This window comes from Solanum lycopersicum, chromosome 8 (genome assembly GCF_036512215.1).
Source record: "Solanum lycopersicum chromosome 8, SLM_r2.1".
Taxonomy (NCBI): Eukaryota; Viridiplantae; Streptophyta; class Magnoliopsida; order Solanales; family Solanaceae; genus Solanum; species Solanum lycopersicum.
In genome coordinates this window covers 58,419,600-58,437,685 of record NC_090807.1, presented here as the reverse complement: position 1 = coordinate 58,437,685, position 18,086 = coordinate 58,419,600, and the positions used below count along the sequence as shown (strand labels likewise).

Sequence of the window (18,086 nt, the reverse complement as noted above, 5' to 3'; positions counted from 1 at the left end):
CTTCTGCTGTGTCTCGCATAGCTAACACTACCATTTTGCCCCTGAACTGATGTAACTTGCAAACAACGCTGACACCAAATAGCCATAAAACACTGACACCAAATAGCCGTAAATACACACAAATATTCGACTATTCTAACTACTCGAAATGTCCTGTTCTGAGAGGCCCCTTTGGGTTTCATTTTGTTTCCATGTAAACATTGTTGTGGGAGATTGAGAGAATGTTGGTATCATGTGCTATACTGTACAGTAGTGAAGTCTCTAGCCACTAATGGACTAGTGCAGAATCTTTGGGTCTTTTGTTGCTGTATCTTGTCTATGTTTCCTTTTACTTTTTTGACCTTTTTGTTATGTTACCAATTTAAGTAACTTGGGCTGGGTGAGAGTAAATGTTGACAAGGGTCACTCATCTAGTCAGGCAACTGTTCTTTTCATCTGTCACTTCAGCTCAGAAAAAAGAAAAGGCATACTGCACGTTAGAAAATCGAAAGGACTAGCTTTTTCCTTTCTTTGTTTCGATACCTTGCACTCTAAGAATGCAGAGTCAGGAACTTAGGACAATTTAACTACGTCATAATTTTCTTAAAGAAATATACTACTTAATAAATATGAAGTAATAATACAAATTTATCTTCAAGTGAGTAATTAACTGGAAAATACATATCACACAACACATCAAGTCTCTCAGCCACTTAACATGCCACAGTCCAACTCGCTTTGTGCTATAAAGGATTGAATCACACATGCCAACAATAATAGGGCTAACACTGAACAAATAATCAGTGTCTTGAAAATTGCACTGGCATATAAAACGCACGTACTACTAAAACGCGAAAACACGATAACCTCAGAAGTGTTACAAGCAGGATCATATTAGAACCCCTTCTTTCCGTTATTTCTTCTACAAGCTTAGCTTGTAAAGCCCAATCATTCCCACTCAGAGGTACCACCCTAGCCACATAGGGTGTGGGATCATTTTCACTTGAAAGCCAGATTGGCTATTGATATTTGGTCCTTTTATCCACCTCTTGTTTGGCGGGTGTTGTAAGATTTGCAACATGGACATTTCTGGGCCACAAAGTGATATTGCACTTCTGAGGTGATTCCACAATCATTACAAAGGATCCAAACCTGCAATATCATAAGTTCAATTTACTTTTTGAAGCTCTTATGGCATATTGATGCAGCAATAAGAACAGTTCGGAAAATACACTCACCTTCTTGTCTTGATAAGGTTCGGGCATTGGTGTTGCAGCAATTTCCATGTCAAATTTCTCCCACACCTTTGACATATCACATACCGACTTACAGCAGAGAGGACAAGCATATCTGTTGCAAAGTTAAAGTTACATCAGTTGTATAGACAACCTGCACATGTTGAAACTAGGGAACAATAAAGTAACAATAACTTACTGGTAGTGTTCCTGCATCTCCTTCAAACAGTTCTTATGAATAGTGTGTCCACAAGGCATGACTGTTACATCATTTATCGACTCAAAGAGATACTGCATATAAACATTCTCAATTCATTCGGTTGTAACATCACAGAAAAGGTTTAAAAGAGGAAAAACAACTGAAGAGAATTTTTATTGCAATCCATACCTCAAAACAAACAGGACAGTCATGATGCATTGCCCCCTCTACACAGGGGTGGCTGTTCCTCAATAGAACAGAATGACAACATCCTGTATCACACAACCATCACATAGTAAGATAAATGAAATTCCAAAGGAGAATACGGAGTAGTGCACATACATGAAGCCTATGATAAAAACAAAGGGATGACTGAGACTTACTGCATTTGGGACAGTGGAAGAAGTTCTCCATCCCACCAATCCTAGAAACACAAAAATAATAAAAATAGAACACCAACATCAGAATCAATACAGAGTTTAAACATCAAATGTATACCAAAAGTATGATATGCGACATTCCAGATGAATTGGTATTGAATTGCAGAGCAGGCTTTGTTTTTATTTCACAGACGTTAGCAGATGTATTATCTCCTTTTCTTTAGTTACTTTTTTGCTCTATCAGGAGCTCAAGAGAAATGAGAGAGGGAGAGAGAACGGGGAAGGCATTCAAATTTCAGCTAAGTAACAATACCTGCATATCCCACAACCACTGCAGTGATACTGTCTTTTGGATATCTGCAACATGAAAATTGGGGAAGAGGTTGGTCAGCACATTACATATTTCACTTACACCTGCATTTCCTTGTTACTATCAACTCCTTGAGTTCAGTGTATGTATTAAGTAGTTTCATGTGAATATCTTAAGGGAGGAGAGTTAAAACTTACATCATCATCAAATAGCTTACACGTTTCACAGAAATATCTCCCCATGCACACACCGCAATTGATGCAAACTTGCCGAACCTGGTAAAGGACATCCGTGATAACTAGTCAGAATGCAAGTTGCTTAGAATAGCAAAACATCAAACAAGATAACTCGATTTTCATTGGGTTCTTGATCAATAAACTGTCGTGCTCAAGCAAGAAAGAGTTGCATTACTCAATTACAAACACCCTTCAAACTGTGTCCACATGACAGAGAAGAGCAGGAATAGCATAAACACCACTCACCTCTTGCTCTGTATTACAAAGTGAGCATATAATCTGCAGAAAAACCAAAATGAATGAGTGTTTTTTTTTTATGCATCATGTTCAGATTTCAAAAATAAATGAAGAGAAAGTAAAGCTAGTTGATGGAAAGGAGACAAAGGAAGAGAATTATATATATTGGGGGGCAGGATTTATTTGCACAAAAATAGTTTAACCAATCAGGATTATTACCCTTTCCACCTTGTGACGAGGAATCTCATGTCGAAGTTTCTGGTCAATGTTGATATTGTTCTGTAGACAAGCATATATGTTAGTTAAGTCTTTACGAACCAAAGATGGGAGATGAGAAATCTTTAGGGGCAAAATACGACTCTTTGCTGATAAAGTAAAATCTAAATGACGCATAGCCACAACAAATGCTATGAGGTGTAAATCAGGTGCCTTGGAATCAAAAGGTACAAGAAAGCACTACACGCGACTTCAAACAATAATGCCCATGTTCCTGGATGCAGTTATTTTGTCATCTCAAATCTTACTGAGGTAGCATTTTGTGCACCTCATTGACTACAGACATGTTATGCTTATTCGGAAGTGTATGGTCAGTTCCATCATCAACTAGAATGTCTTATTGTCCAAATTCTGACTCCATCATTCATCAGGACTTACCTTAGATTCATTATGACAATGCCTGCAGTCAAACATCTCATCGCAGCATGGGGCTCTAATGCGACATCTACGGCGATAGTGGGAACATCTGGAAAAGAACACACATCTGAGAATAATTGATAATCATAATATCCACTATGTACGAGGTTTAGACAAACATATATCATGATATGTATCTACACCTTCAATATTACAACAGTGATGATCAAAGATCAACCAAGAATGATTGTATAAAATAGACACAAGTTAAAAATTGATGAAGACAAACCAAGACCAACCAAAAATGTTTGGAAAAAATAGACTCATGAATGAGACAGACAACATACCCATATTCAAAGAATCCTCTGTCGAGGGCTTCGGTGCAAGTGGATTTTTCTTCATGTGTACTACCCTCAGGAAAGAAGCCCCCACAGTAACTCCGAACCAGATCAGCATCATTCTCAGATGTTGTAACATTTTGCAAGTTCAAGGCCTCATAATGTGGCGACCCTGAATGTTCAATCACTATGTCTCCCATTTAGCCTTATGGATGAATTTAACAACTACAAGCCCTGCATTCAGAAAATAGTCAAGGGAAAAAATCCTAAACCTACAAAGGCATGACTACTTGGCCCTCCAAATGGGCAAAACACCTCAGACAATGTTCTTGTTGTCGCACATGAACACCAATTGAAACCAGCAACAACAAATTCCAACAAAGGTTGACAGCTCCAATCAGCAAACTCCACCATGAGAATTTCATCAAAACAAGTTGATCTACAAGAATCCACAAGTAGGTTCAAAAGGAACCAAACTAGAACTATCGTGAAGCATTGAGGAGCTCCAAAGCATCCAGCAGTAGCTAATAATGATTGCATGATGACTTCATTCTTGGAGAACTCCATTTAAAGAGATACTGATGAAGGGAAGTCCAACCTAAGGTAAAAGCAATGGACAACAATCAAACCCATCCTGACAGAAAAATACTAGGAAAAGTGTGAGACTGCAGAGATGAATTATTTGTTGTCCATCACAGACAACCCTACCTCTGTCTGAGCTTCTGCACCATGTCACTTTAACAAGGGAATCTTACCCTGAAGAAGAATTTTATAAATTCCTACAGTCTGTTAGTTGGATTTTTTCATTGTCAGAAAGGAAAATCTTATCTGTTGGGTTACAACATCCAACTGATCCATACTCTCCAGCCTCCGGTGGTCATCTTTCTATTTTCCTTTCTTTTTTGTTCACCTTTTCACCCCAAGGCCTATCTTTGTTAACGAAAGACCTCATCATCGCACATGCCTAGCATTTTACTAAAATTCACAAAAACTAAAGTTGCAAAACAAAAAGCATCATGTGCCACGATATCTTATTTTTCCACAGTCCAGTGTCTACCTCTCATGTGAAAGTAGGTAGAGTTTACACTTCCATTATAGCAGTCAAGAACAGCTACAACCACATATACCAGATGATCTCCTTCAAGAGCCCAAAATTAGATTGGTTGGAAGATAAAGCATACCAGAAGGCTTGGAAAGCACTAGAAACTCCCTATCCTAAGTCAGCCTATTATTATTGAAAGAAAAGTGAGTTGCAAATACCAATAGCCTCGACGGATACCAGCATCAGAAGTTTAACGCAAAATAGAAAAAGGAAAGAGTGATGAACAAACTGAACAGAAGATTGACATAGATGTCCAATGAGTATGGCACTATCATGACTACTACTTGCATTTGATCGAGACACCAGCTTTGCAACTTCAGATTGACCAAATACATGCTTATAAATGCTTGTGTTTATAGTCTCCGTCTTCATAACCAAAAAGGGACCGAACAGGAAAAAAGAAGAGTATTTGTTTAATCAAGATCTTTACTATATGCTTTTTCTTTAAATTCCTCATCATCTTCTCACTGGAATTTTACTTGATAACTGCAGTTTATAAACCGTCACAAAACATCAATATAGCTAAACCACCCACACAGGTACCCCATATCTTAAACCTGTGGGTACCTATATATTTAACTATGATTTTTTCAAGGCTAAGAGTAAAACTAGATAATTTCATCAACTATTCTAAGCCCAAAGAATGCCAAATTAGTTGTCAATCGTTCCTACGGATATATTTTGCTGCCACTCAATCAATCAAAAGTGAAGGTCTCATGCAATCAATCAGCCAAGGCAAAAGCCCTGAAACTGAGGATTATACACTACGTGAATAAAAAATTGTGGATAGGATTAATATAACCACAAAGCTCAAAAGCTCAGTGATATAAAGCAGCATTCCACTAAGATACATACGCTACATAACCATCTAATTCAACATAGGCATTTGCAAGGCAACCATTCATAACACAATAGCACGCAAACCAATTATTCATGATCTCATGGCACTGAAACATAATCTCAACAGAGTCGCTTTCTCTTTCTTTTTTCCATAACACAACAATCACAAATCTTATAGATTCCACAACAAATGGAACCTAGACGAGAGCACAATCAACACAACACAAATTCTACGAACTCCATCAAAAGTATCTCTCCACATACAAACAAAGGCAAATCCATTATAATCACTCTAAGCAAACAAAACCTATAAATTCACCAGCACAAACATTTCATAGATTCCGACATAGAGGATGAAATGCAACGAACGACAAATCAGAAGAATAAGACGAAAAATAGAGATCAGTAGATAGGCGTCATTACAGGTCTAATAATACTTGGAGGAAACTATATAATAGCGCAAAATTCATATAATCCACCTACCTATATAAGTAAATTCAATAGAAATGAGAAGAGCGAAAAACGGAATTACGGAGCAAAAACAAAAGTGAAATATAAAAGGAAGCTAACGCAGAACACTTTGAATAACGAACTTTCAACTCCGATCGTCGATCACAACTTGCTCCGATCAGATTCTCCGACCTGCAAATGCCGAATAATGTATACAGATAAATGCGCACACAGAGAAAATGGTGGATTTTTGTGAATAGGGTTCGAATGTGAGTGGTTTTATAGGTGGGCGGGGAGGTTATCGAGAGAGTTCGAAAAAATTGAAAGGTGTAGGCAGATGACGTGCTGAATGAAATTTGTGAAAGCTGGGCATTCATGTATCTTTTTCATATGCTATTACTATTTTAACCCTATAGACTTATCAAAATATCTTTCCACACTCCACCCTTTTTCTACTTCAAATTTGAATCGAAAATGTTTATCGAATACTTTATTACGAGTTGAGGTGTTCAATTGAATCAAGACTTGTTCGATTCTCTATATTTTGACTAGTTCAAGTGAATGATATATTTATAATTTTTTTTAAAGAACATAGAGATGAATGTATGGGCATATTATGAGAGATATGATCAGGAATAAAGAGATATGAGGCAAGGTAGGAGTGACTCAAGTCGGGGACAAGGCGAGAGGTTGAGATAACTCGAACATGTGAAGAGCAAATGCATAGATGTGCCCCAGTGAGGAGATGTGAGAGACACGTGTTTAGACATGACATAATTCACCTAAAACACACTGAAAATATAATTCTAAATAAGATGAAATGAAAGTCGAAAATTAATTCAATCAAAATCAAATATTGTTTAATTAGGCATGGGAAGACATCGACGCAACCTTATTAGGCCCTTTAAATTAAAAAAAGAATAAGTGTGAAAATATTTTGAATGGTTTGCGAGGTCGGTGCTTAAGATATAAACACATTATCCATTCGCCTATCCAAAACTGTTCATAACATCAAAATATTCGATGGTGAAATCTGAAAAGAAACATAATATTTTATACTTATTTTATGAAATATTTAAGTGAAATTATTTGTAAGTTTTTGAATGTATTTATTTTAAGGAAAATTGTATATAAATTAAATATTATAATTATACTTTGATTTAATTGTCTCTTGTAGCAAATTCATTGTCAGTCATTTCTTTCTCTTAAACTCTCGCACGCTACTCTTTTTCGCTCATTCTCACTTTTATACAAACGCAAATGTATAAATTGTGTTTCTGTTTATATAAAGCGAGAGAAAATTGTATATACACATGCAAATATATATTTTTCTCATTCTATACACTTACAATTGTATAATACAAATATTCCTTGCCAATTTTTTTTTATCGTTTTCTCTTTTTCGTTTTATACGTATGCAACTGATTTGTATATAACTACTTTCTTTTGTACATGTATAGCAAGTATACAATTGATTTCTTTATACATGTATAGCAAATTATATAATTGTGTTTTTTTGTATATATAACAAAATACATATATTTATATTTATTATAGAGCATAATTATACAAACTTTTCTATAGCATGTAAATATAAATTATATTTTTACTATATACGAAAGTTGTTCTTTATTTTATTACTTTTATATAACTATTAAAATAAGAAAAAGGTTGAACAAATTTACTTTTCAACTTACGCGTAAACAATATAGGTATCATGCTATAAGTTACCTTACCCTTTCCTTCACGTGAAACAATTTGACATATTATCAAATATTCTTAGAAAAAAAATAATTAATTTCTAATCATAATTATCGTCATATAAGTCATATGATCTATATATATCAGTCGGTTTAGTTAACGATTATATCGATAAACATCTATCGAGTGATAAATATAAATTAATTATTTAAAAAAAATCATAATTATCGTCATATGAGTCATGATCTATATATATCAGTCCGTTTAGTTAATGATTATATCGACAAACATCTATCAAGTGATAAATATAAATTAATTATTTAAAAAAAAAACTTACAAAAATATTATAGATTTTAAAAGAAGTACACTCGAGTGTGGAAAAGTGCTTCAACACTTGAAAGTCGAAGAGAAATGCTCCAACATAATCAAGAAAAAAAATATTATGAATTAGAGAAAAAATGTTCAAATACTTGAAAATTTGGAGAGAATGTGCTTCAACACAATCAAAAATAAAATAAATGAGAATTGAAAAAAGTAATTCAACCATTCAAGATTGAAGAAACTTCTACGCAACAACAATAACAAGAAGAAAAAGAAAAGAGAATAATTTGGTGTTTACTTTTATAAATGTTACTGTTTTCTCTAACATACAGAAAGTATACAATATAGACAGAACTTTGAAGTCAGTTTCAAGAACTTTCAAATCTTTAAATAAAATATTTTTCTTCGAATTAAAATTAATCTTAGATATTTATATCTAAAAATTAATTCATTAAGAAAGCACGATATTTTTTGAAAAATTGAATGTTTCTAATTATATAAAAGTGAATTTTAGTATGAAAGATTAAAAATATCAATAAATTGAACATGAATTATTATTTTTATGTTAAATATCTATATTAAAATCTTAATTAAATTTAAATTAGGTATTATAAATATTATTCTAAAAAATATTCCTAATAAAATTTTCTCCCTACTAAGATTCAAATCCAAAACTTTGGATGAGGATGAGCTCTTTCTATGTTCCCTTCGTTATTTAGGGAGATAAGTCAGCTAGTAACTATTAGCTGACACGTGTCAATATTAGGAAACATGTCTCCATCAATCTCATGATCTTTTCTTTAAATAATAATTAAGAAAAATAATGAAGAGGATATAATCTTTTACGTGAGTTTAATTTAGGCTTTATCTTTTTGAGAATGAAATGATTGAGTTTGATCTCTATTATTGGACTATCAATATTTTAATTCAAAATTCCTCAAAAGTAAGATGTCATCAAAACAGTAATCTTGTTTACCTTAGTTTTGCTAATTAGATAATTTGATCTCATCGTTGATAACAATTAACATATAGAGTTTTAGTACGGTGATATATTGAGTGTATAATTTTAATATGTTAATATGTCTGAGTTATATATATGATTAGTTTATGTGTATATATATATATATATGTATGCATACTATACATTATATTAATTATATTCACGTTTTCATATTTATATCCAACGCTCATAATTGCCTATAACTTGATAAATTTACCGTACAAGTGTCATAATTTATTTGGTTTTGTTATCAAAAAATTGTAGTAATATAATTAAGGCAAAGAAATGCAGATAGTATATAGAGAACAAGAAGCTTTAATTATTATTTTTTCTCCCAAGTATTATCCAAGTGCTTTTCAAGTCATCAAATATGTATTACTCCGTATAACATGATTTTCATAAATATTTATATTTATAGGGTTGTATAAAAGAAAAAATTAAGTGTCATAAAACATGATATTAATTATTGATTCTGAAAAAGATTATTCGAGTGAGTGTGGAAGATCAATGAAGAGCTAGTGAAGGTGTGGACGTTTATATTTTTGTATTTTATATGTTAGAAGGGGCAATTTTCAACATGATTAAATCAAAGTTTGGGCGTGTTAAAAGTCTATTCAAAAAATTGCAAGATAAGGTTGGTCATTGAATCCAGAAAGCCTTATCGCTCTTTTTCCGCAGCCTTTAGCACATAGCAGTCGACGCAGAAGAGAGCAGCCCTACAAAATAGTCAAACTTCCTTTCTGTGATATTAGTATTCGTATTACATACACTGTGTAAATGGAATCAATCACCTAAATGACATGATGCAACTGCCAGTGAGATTAGAAGCTTCCTGAGAAGAGTAGTGTTATAACTTTTATACTGATATTTGAACCTAAGTAAGACCCCTTAAAAAGGTCATCCTTTTTCTATTGAATCACAAATTAAGCCCCGCCAAGATGAATATGGTGGATCGAGTCGAGTTTAAATTGATCAATTTAAGTAAATTGAGTTATTTTTGTTAGATTTAGAATTTTCCATTCAAATAAAGGGTATATATAACAAATTTGTAGACAACGGAGGTAAAAATAACTTTATTTTAATGACGAGGGCATATTTAACTAATGAACACATCGAGGGATACTTTTAACCCCTTTCCCATTTAAATATTAGGGCGTTACAATATCAAAAAAAAAACAACAACAATATATTAAAAAAGTGTGTGCTGAACAATATCTTAATCGTTTCTTTGTATCAAATACTTTCAACAATTAGTAACTAATTTAACTTAATAGTATGGTTTAACTGAAAAAATGACACCACTTGTATCCTAGAACTAAATTAAGACTTATGAACCATTCTAATGTAGCATTTCAGCAAGGACAGAAAATAAGTAAATCTTGATTTTCCTTGGGCAACAAAGATGATAAACAAAACATGAATAAGAGCAAGAGTTTATACTTCTACAACTTTAATGTAAGGAAATTAATCAAGATGAATTAAAAAATCTTCTGTTGCCTAGACAATTCAATGTTAAGGCAGTTATTTTTCATAAAAATATATGAATTAGAAAGTATTTTACTAGAAAAGGATTACATTCATAAAAATAAAAATAAATAATCATCCCACAAATACTTCATACACAGATTTCCCACACAAAGCTCTCCTCTATCAACCATGTAGAAAGGTTATCAAGGAGCATGGTACAGGCCTCAAAGAGAGAATACCGACTCTACTGCAACAATAGCATAATTATGCACCGCAGGGTGGCGCGTGGGGTTTCTAAAACACGAGTCAAGAAGCTTCTGGACGACGATTCATATGTATTGATCAACTAGAGAAAAAGCCAGGGTGGAAAACACACAAGCTTAAAACCAATTCAATCTACCACCCACCATGCCTAGTACTATTGAATGAAACATTATTTTCATTACACTGCTACGTGTAGGCCTCCAATCATGTAGAACACAGATATATCATTATGATTTGAAAAGACAAAATTCATTTAGAATGCACTTCCAAGAAAAAACTCATACTAACAATCAGAGTCAGAGATTTTCTCCTCCTTAGGTGGTGCAAACTGCCGGCTAAGCCGAGATCTTGTCCAGGGGTCCATGGCTGGTCTCTGTGGGGGTTGAGGATTTGGTGGTTTGGATTGTCTAAGTTCATTTTCTCTATCAATAAACCTGTCAAAACAACATAAAACTGGTCAGAGATCGGCCTATTATAGGCCATCCCTTCACGGTCTTTTGAGCAAGCATATTCTTTTTTTTGTGTTAATAGTACCGAAATCATCTGGAAGCCATTTCTAAGTATCTTCTAGCAAAGATTATGCATCTGTTAAAGTGAAAATCTTACTCTATATAGGCCATTGGTGCAGCATCACCTACTCGAATGCGAGTTCGGAGCATTCTCGTGTATCCACCAGCTCTATCTCTGTAACATATGAATTTAAAGATATTTACAACTACAAATCAATATTTAAAAGAAGTAGAGTAGAAAGTTGATGGTTTGGGGTTCACTTGTATCTGTAAGCCAATTCAGTAAAGAGCTTATGAATGACATCATCCCCACGCACAAAGGCAGCTGCCTGTCTTGCAGCACATAGAGTTCCCTGAAATAGTTCAAAAAGTGCCAAAATATAAACAAACTCCTGAAAGAGGACAATGCTCAGAGAACAAATGAGAGAAGACAGAGCAAATAACTGCCAGTATTTATCAGAAAAGTTATAATTTATACTACTCTTATTATTATTAAGTACGTATGTATATAATAACTATGTTTTGATAACCGAAAAATCCCTGAAGCCACACAGTTCAAAACTTAGTGGATAATGAACCTGCTACCCTTCTCCATTTAAATATCAAGCTTTTGTTTGCGGAAATATTAGAACTAGTGACGTGCACTTTAGATTCCATCTTACTGTTTTTTCAGATGAGAAATGCACAAAGATATTCTGTTTTTAGTTGTCATTGAAGCGAGATTTTGAAACAAGAAACATGAGAAAAAAGTTAGATTAACCTCAAGAGTATTTTCTAACTCGAGTCACAAAAGAAACCAACAACACCAAGGTCAATCAGCTTAAGCTCCAACCAACAACACTACTACAAGTCTACAACCAAGAAAGTGATCCTAATAATCCTTTCAGTTATATGGTATTCAACGTTAAGACAATCCTTGTTAGAGTAAAAGGAATTTATCCAAGTTGAACAAACCTAAGACTGCAGTGTTATCAAAGGCGAAAAGTGCAAAAAAGCTCTAAGGTTCGTAGGGGCTTAAAGCGCAAATAAAGTGTGGGCTTTAATGAAAAAAGGCGCAAAGGGAGAAAAGAAAACTAAATATATGCTTGGCCAAGAATGATAATTATATATGACCAAAGAAATTGAAAAAATTTTATGATAAAGCGAAATATGAATTATTTAGTGTCACTTCTTCATAAGAGGCTCATTGACAAGGAAACCTTGCCTTAGAACCTTGATGACGACACTGAAGCGCACACAAAGCGAGGCGAAGCGCTCAACACGTTTTGAGCCTCGCTTCAGGGCTTAAGCGCGCCTTTGATAACACTGCCTAAAGGGATACAATGTTTCACCCATTTCTTAAATTCCAGCCTTGTGATATACGCTCTCAAATCAAAACCAAATAAAGAAACTTCCTACCCATTACATGTTACTCATGAACCATGGTGAAAACCATTATGCTTTTGTGTACACTAATTGTTCTCATTAGTAACATCTCCTTTGGTTGACTACTTTTTAAGATTGGCATTTTGGACAAGAATTCCCTGGTACTGTCCTTTTCTCCCTTGTCTTCCTCATATTTTGGGATAACTTCCCTATCTTCCTCATTAATTCTATTGTACTCCCATTTTCTACACTTGGACAAAAATCTACTTATCTTACTTAACCAGTTTACATAAGGTGTAAATTACCAGTGAGCACATGAAGCTTTAACCAGAGGAAGTGGTGTTCATTGCCATGGAAAAGTCGGTGGCAATGAACACCACTTCCTCTCATAGAAGCTTCGTGAAAACACTTGGTAATCTGCATCTTACATAAACTGGTTAAGACAATTTCATAAAACCATTGAGCAAACTGCAAACCCCAAAACTTAAGTTTCCATTTGTCCTGATTCAAACTGAATCTTCTGGAAAAATACTGAAGTATTTGGGACCAAAACAGAACTTTCTTCAATGGAAATCAACCTTACAGCAGAACTCTCCATCTCTTGCCCTACATGACTCGAAACACTACCACCATCTTCCACTAAGAATTTAATATATCAGTAGGAATAGGTCCACATTCAAAAAGCCTCTGCACATATATCCCATCCTGTTAACAAAGTCCAACGCCCAAAAGATCGAGGGGGGCCCACATTAGGTTAATTTATGATCCCCTGTTTTCTTATTCTCAATCACGTGCACCCTGTGCTGAAGGGTATCAACCAAGCAGCAAAAAGACAACACGCCCACTTCCTTTCTACAAAGCTTGCTCAGCATCTACCTTGAGGGAAACCTGAGAATCAGCAAGGCATCTCCTTTGAAATGCATAAAATCCCACCACATTATTGCACTCACTTCGGTTACAAGCACTAGTTACTAAACTTGGTACAGCAAGGCATAGCCTTACTTGGATACCTTAATTCGGGTCACTCTCTTCAACATCTCACCACCAATCTGAGATCAAATCTACTGACCCAGCCTACTAATGAAATTAAAGGACCAAGCAATACTCCAAAAATGCCAGCTTTCTATCTGCATCATCTCTCGACATTATAATCAAGCTTGCAACTCCCACCATAAACCATGGCACGCACCAGTGAGGGACAGAGATGGCTACCTTGCTACCTCATCATCAACGTAAAAAAAATACAACCAATTTACCTTCCATTTTTCCACAAGTAGCTTAAATTACTCAGTAAATCAGCTCAACTCTAGATCCCTCACACTAAACGGTTTCTGACGAAGAAAAAATGTCTACAGCTTCTGCCAGAAGATACTGCAGACTCAAAATCATAGAGAAGGCAAATTTTCTCTCTAAAACTAGCTGTGAAAGATCGACTATTAATTTCATAGAACAAATGACATCGTTAAACAACTTCTAGTGGAAGGAAGTGATAGAATTTTAGATAAAGAATCTATCAAATAAAAAACTATGTACACAGACATTACTGATTGATTGACATTTTCTTGCAGTATATTCCTATTTCACTTTTCAACGAAGTCTTGATATGCATATCAAGGATGAATCAAACCAAAACAACATATTAACATTCTAGAGACTTAAACGACATATTAGCATTCTTTACATACCAAAAAACTTCAGATATCATTTATAAATAAATATACTTAAAAATTTCAATCTTCTATCCATATTTGTACCTCCTTTCCAAACTGAACCATATTGTCGGCCAACCTTCTGACTTCCTTTGCCTGCATTCATTATAAGAAAAACAGATAAATAAATCATCCCACACACACAGTGAAGCAGCTTGCCGAAATGAAATTCCAAATGCTTTTAAAATGTTTTTGTTACTTCAGAGAAAAAAATTAAGGTGTGTTCAGTACGAAAGAAAATGTTTCCATGGAAAAGGTTTTCTTAGAAAATGTTTTCTAGGAAAATATGAGGGTTCCTTACTTATTTTCTTGTGTTCGCTTGTTCGTATTTATGCAAAAAATATTATCCTAAAAATCATTTATATACAATCAAGACAAATACTATGAAAGGTGAGGGTTGGATGGTGTGGATGGGGGTGAAGACGAGGTGGTTGGGGAGGACACAATCAATGTGGAATTCCATTTGTATACTTGTTTTCCCTACTTCTATTAAGGAAATCATTTTTCTCGTTTACTTTCCTAGAGAAAATACTTTCCTTAAATTTTACCAACCGAACAAGGAAAATTTGAAAAACTTTTATACAGCATGTTTTCCTTCATAACAAGCACACCCCTAATGTATGAATAAACCAAGATATACTTCAAGGAAGCATTAAACTTCAGAAGGATTTAATTCCTTAAGTTTGCTCATTATAGGTAAGGTGCGTGTTTAATGGCCTACTGACTTCCTCTTAAGATGGTAGCATAAACAATAAATATTCACTTCTACTGTAGATTTTTTAATTCTTTTGATTGCATACTATAATTTGTGTCTACAGTTATTATGTGTCCCTTTCTTCAGTTGACCTTGCATGTTATTTATGGTTTGAGCTTAAAGATCCCAAGAGACCTTTTTTCTTTATGCTTTTCAGTTTTGATAACATTGGGACAAGATTCTCGCAAGTATACAAAGGAACATAAGAAAACTCAAACAAGGAGTCACATGCAATCACAAAAATCAATCCTCTCGAGATCATTTAATGCTGTATTAAGAAGCAATCAAAATTATCATGCTGAAGATGTTTGAGAATCTCATATAAGAGAATAATTTTGTTTTTCTATAAGGAAATATTTGAAAAATTAGAAGTGGATATACAATCTTAAAATGTAGATGAAAAACATAAAGGAGTAAGTAAATGTGACCACTTTTAACTATAGTTGATTCCACTATGAGTAAGTAAATGTGACCACTTTTAACTATAGTTGATTCCACTATCTCCTAAACATGCTAATGCTGACACCATATCTTTGTCCTAAAACACACTATCAATCCAATCAAGCCAAATAAATTAGAGTTTCAAGCATAAAACATGTCCACAAACATTACCTTCTATAGTTTTATGATACCACAAAGGTAGAAAGAAGTACAGAACTCACTCAAACTATGACACAAACTTGTCTCGTCATTATAAATAGCCACAACAATGCCCTAGCAGAAGGGCAATCCACGACATATATGTATCTGACTCCTGCTATATACGCACATATAGACCAGTTAAGACTGATACCTCATTCAATGTATATAGTTTATGCCAAGCGTGAAGTGTACCATGGAGGACAATCATGGCAAATCATTCATTTTAGGAACATTCACTTTCCCAACCAAAAGACCGGAGTAACAAAAACCTGTGATGCTATGGATAACACAGCAAATACCAGAAAAAGGAATATCTCCTATGAGACCCTCCGAAAACCAAACACGTTCATAAACACCAAATCAAGGATTGAAGTGAAGTAGTCTATTCACATATCTTGCATCCTAAACATCTAATGAAGAGCGAATATCCTTGATTTTAACAACCTTTTTGCTAATCAGAAAAAGACTAATAGACACCAAGATCCGAACCGCAGAACCAAATCACAACTTACAAATGGTCTTTCCATATGTTATGAAAAAGCCCTTTATAAAGAAAATAATGCAACAGCCCTCAATTTTCTCCACCACCAATTCTGGGAAACTGAAGAAAATACACAAGTAAAGAAAGCACGAGATCCCAAAAGGTGATACAGAAAGGGCTATTGAAATACTTCACAAAGACATTCCAATATACAGAAAGGGGAACGCAAGATAGAGAACCCATACATGCCTCCTGGGCTTAGTTCAAGTGGCTAAGGTTGAGGGACTTGTGACTTAGGTCACAGGTTCAAGCCATGTGCTGCCATGTGAACTAAGATTGGTTTAAGTGGATGGTGCGTGCTAAATTCAGAAGCACAGCTCTGCAGGTCTCTATGATCAATGAACAACAACTGCAGGAGATAAACCTCCAGATATAATTGAAGAGGGAATTCAGAGAAGAGAGAATAATATTGCAATCACGCCTTCAACATTTATACAGAGGAATCCTATTATCCTTTTCCCAGAAGGATTCTAACTGTCTAACAAACTAATAGAATTTCGGAAGTGACTAAGAATCCAGTAAACTGCCCTTGATTAGCCTAATCATTTGCAACTAACTAACTAACCTCTTAGCTCAATTGTGTATATAACAGTGGAGAAGAGTCGAAGATCAGGCCAATCATCCCCAAGTTCCGGATACTGCAGTAGACTCAAGGATTGTCCCCAAACAGATTTCTTCAACATTGAAAAATAGATTGAGAACCCAGCCTTAGAAGTGGATGTTTTTGATTCTATAACTATCAATATGAACCGTAGCTAAAATTCCCATCCATATTTATTTCCACAGAGAGCCAGTGGCTAATAGACCTAGAAGGTTTAAAAGACTAACAAAGTGTAACTTTTTCGAACAGAAGAAAGGAATTAGCTACATCAAATGATTAAACATTAGATCATGAATACCTAGTCCAAAGCTAGCAATCAAACAACAATCTCCGCCCCGAACAACCGACATTATCCATCATAATCATAGTTGTTGATATATGAGTTTTTCAACATCCAATTGGTACTCACTAACACCGTGGCGGAAACTTACAAACTGTGCACCCTAGAAATACGGAGACAGGAAGGAACAGTTACGGAAATGCCCATTTGTGTGGCCTAATGTACGTAGTGCACAATTTATTTCTTTTATACTAGCTACACTATATTGGTGTATTATCAATGAAATCTAACAAAAAATAAATCCGTGCGACCTGTGACATCTTTACAAATTCTTCCAATATGCATACAATACATTCCTTATGACTTAACTAGCTAATCAAACAATAGCAAACACAGATCTTTGCAGAAAAAAAACAACACAAAACAAATCCGTAATTAAGAAACTGCAAATGTAAGTAAACAAAGCCGCAGTTACCTTAGCAACGGTGGTTTCAATCCGCTCGTGCTTCACTAATTGTGACACCATTGTCCTACAACAAACACATTCGAAATCATATAAACTTATCGAAGAAACACAAAGAGTACATAGAGGCGAGTAATGACGAAGAGAAGAGGAACCTGAGCATGGACATCCGATGTCCCGTCGGACGATTCAATTTCCTGAATTTGGTCATTTTGGGATCACCGGAGAAACGGGAAAGAGGAGAGAATGGGAAAATGGAGAAGAATACTGAAGAGTGTAAAACCCTGATTTTAGAGGTTTTAGCGGAGGATCCATAACCCGTTTTGATTTCGGATCGGTTAGTGAAAGCCCAATTTAAATTTGGTCCATTACTGGAGTAGAAATGTCACAAGATAGCCACTTTTAGAACCCTTATTTAAGTTCTATTCATTATTTGCAGGTTTGGGCACATTTTGGGGATTTGGGTCAACCCAAAATCGAAATAGAAATACGAACTTTTTTTAATAGGGAAAATTCTTTGGGTGAGTATT

The 18,086-nt window shown here is 34.7% G+C and overlaps 2 protein-coding genes across 4 annotated transcripts; both read right to left on the bottom strand.

Annotated features, from left to right (window-relative positions):
• Window positions 1-577: 577 nt before the first annotated feature.
• On the bottom strand, window positions 578-6,286 carry LOC101254223 (probable E3 ubiquitin-protein ligase RZFP34). Of its 3 annotated transcripts, none has more exons than XM_010326857.4 (12): window positions 4,256-6,286; window positions 3,557-4,145; window positions 3,231-3,318; window positions 2,796-2,855; window positions 2,586-2,618; window positions 2,301-2,378; window positions 2,107-2,150; window positions 1,797-1,837; window positions 1,603-1,685; window positions 1,414-1,505; window positions 1,218-1,329; window positions 578-1,131 (listed from the first exon to the last, which is right to left on the bottom strand). In XM_010326857.4, the coding sequence occupies exons 2-12, from the start codon at window positions 3,745-3,747 to the stop codon at window positions 1,018-1,020; spliced, it is 936 nt and encodes a 311-aa protein (XP_010325159.1). In that variant the 5' UTR covers window positions 3,748-4,145; window positions 4,256-6,286; the 3' UTR covers window positions 578-1,017. The 3 variants fall into 3 exon arrangements, with proteins under 3 accessions (XP_010325159.1, XP_004245246.1, XP_069144273.1); XM_004245198.5 differs by having other exon boundaries at window positions 3,557-3,781; window positions 6,083-6,283; XM_069288172.1 differs by having other exon boundaries at window positions 6,083-6,188.
• A 4,153-nt stretch (window positions 6,287-10,439) lies between these two features.
• Window positions 10,440-17,866, bottom strand: LOC101252799 (uncharacterized). Its single transcript, XM_004245194.5, has 6 exons — window positions 17,712-17,866; window positions 17,569-17,623; window positions 14,321-14,371; window positions 11,463-11,554; window positions 11,299-11,376; window positions 10,440-11,126 (listed from the first exon to the last, which is right to left on the bottom strand). Exons 1-6 carry the CDS (start codon window positions 17,765-17,767, stop codon window positions 10,976-10,978), a joined length of 483 nt encoding a protein of 160 aa, XP_004245242.1. The 5' UTR covers window positions 17,768-17,866; the 3' UTR covers window positions 10,440-10,975.
• Window positions 17,867-18,086: the final 220 nt, after the last annotated feature.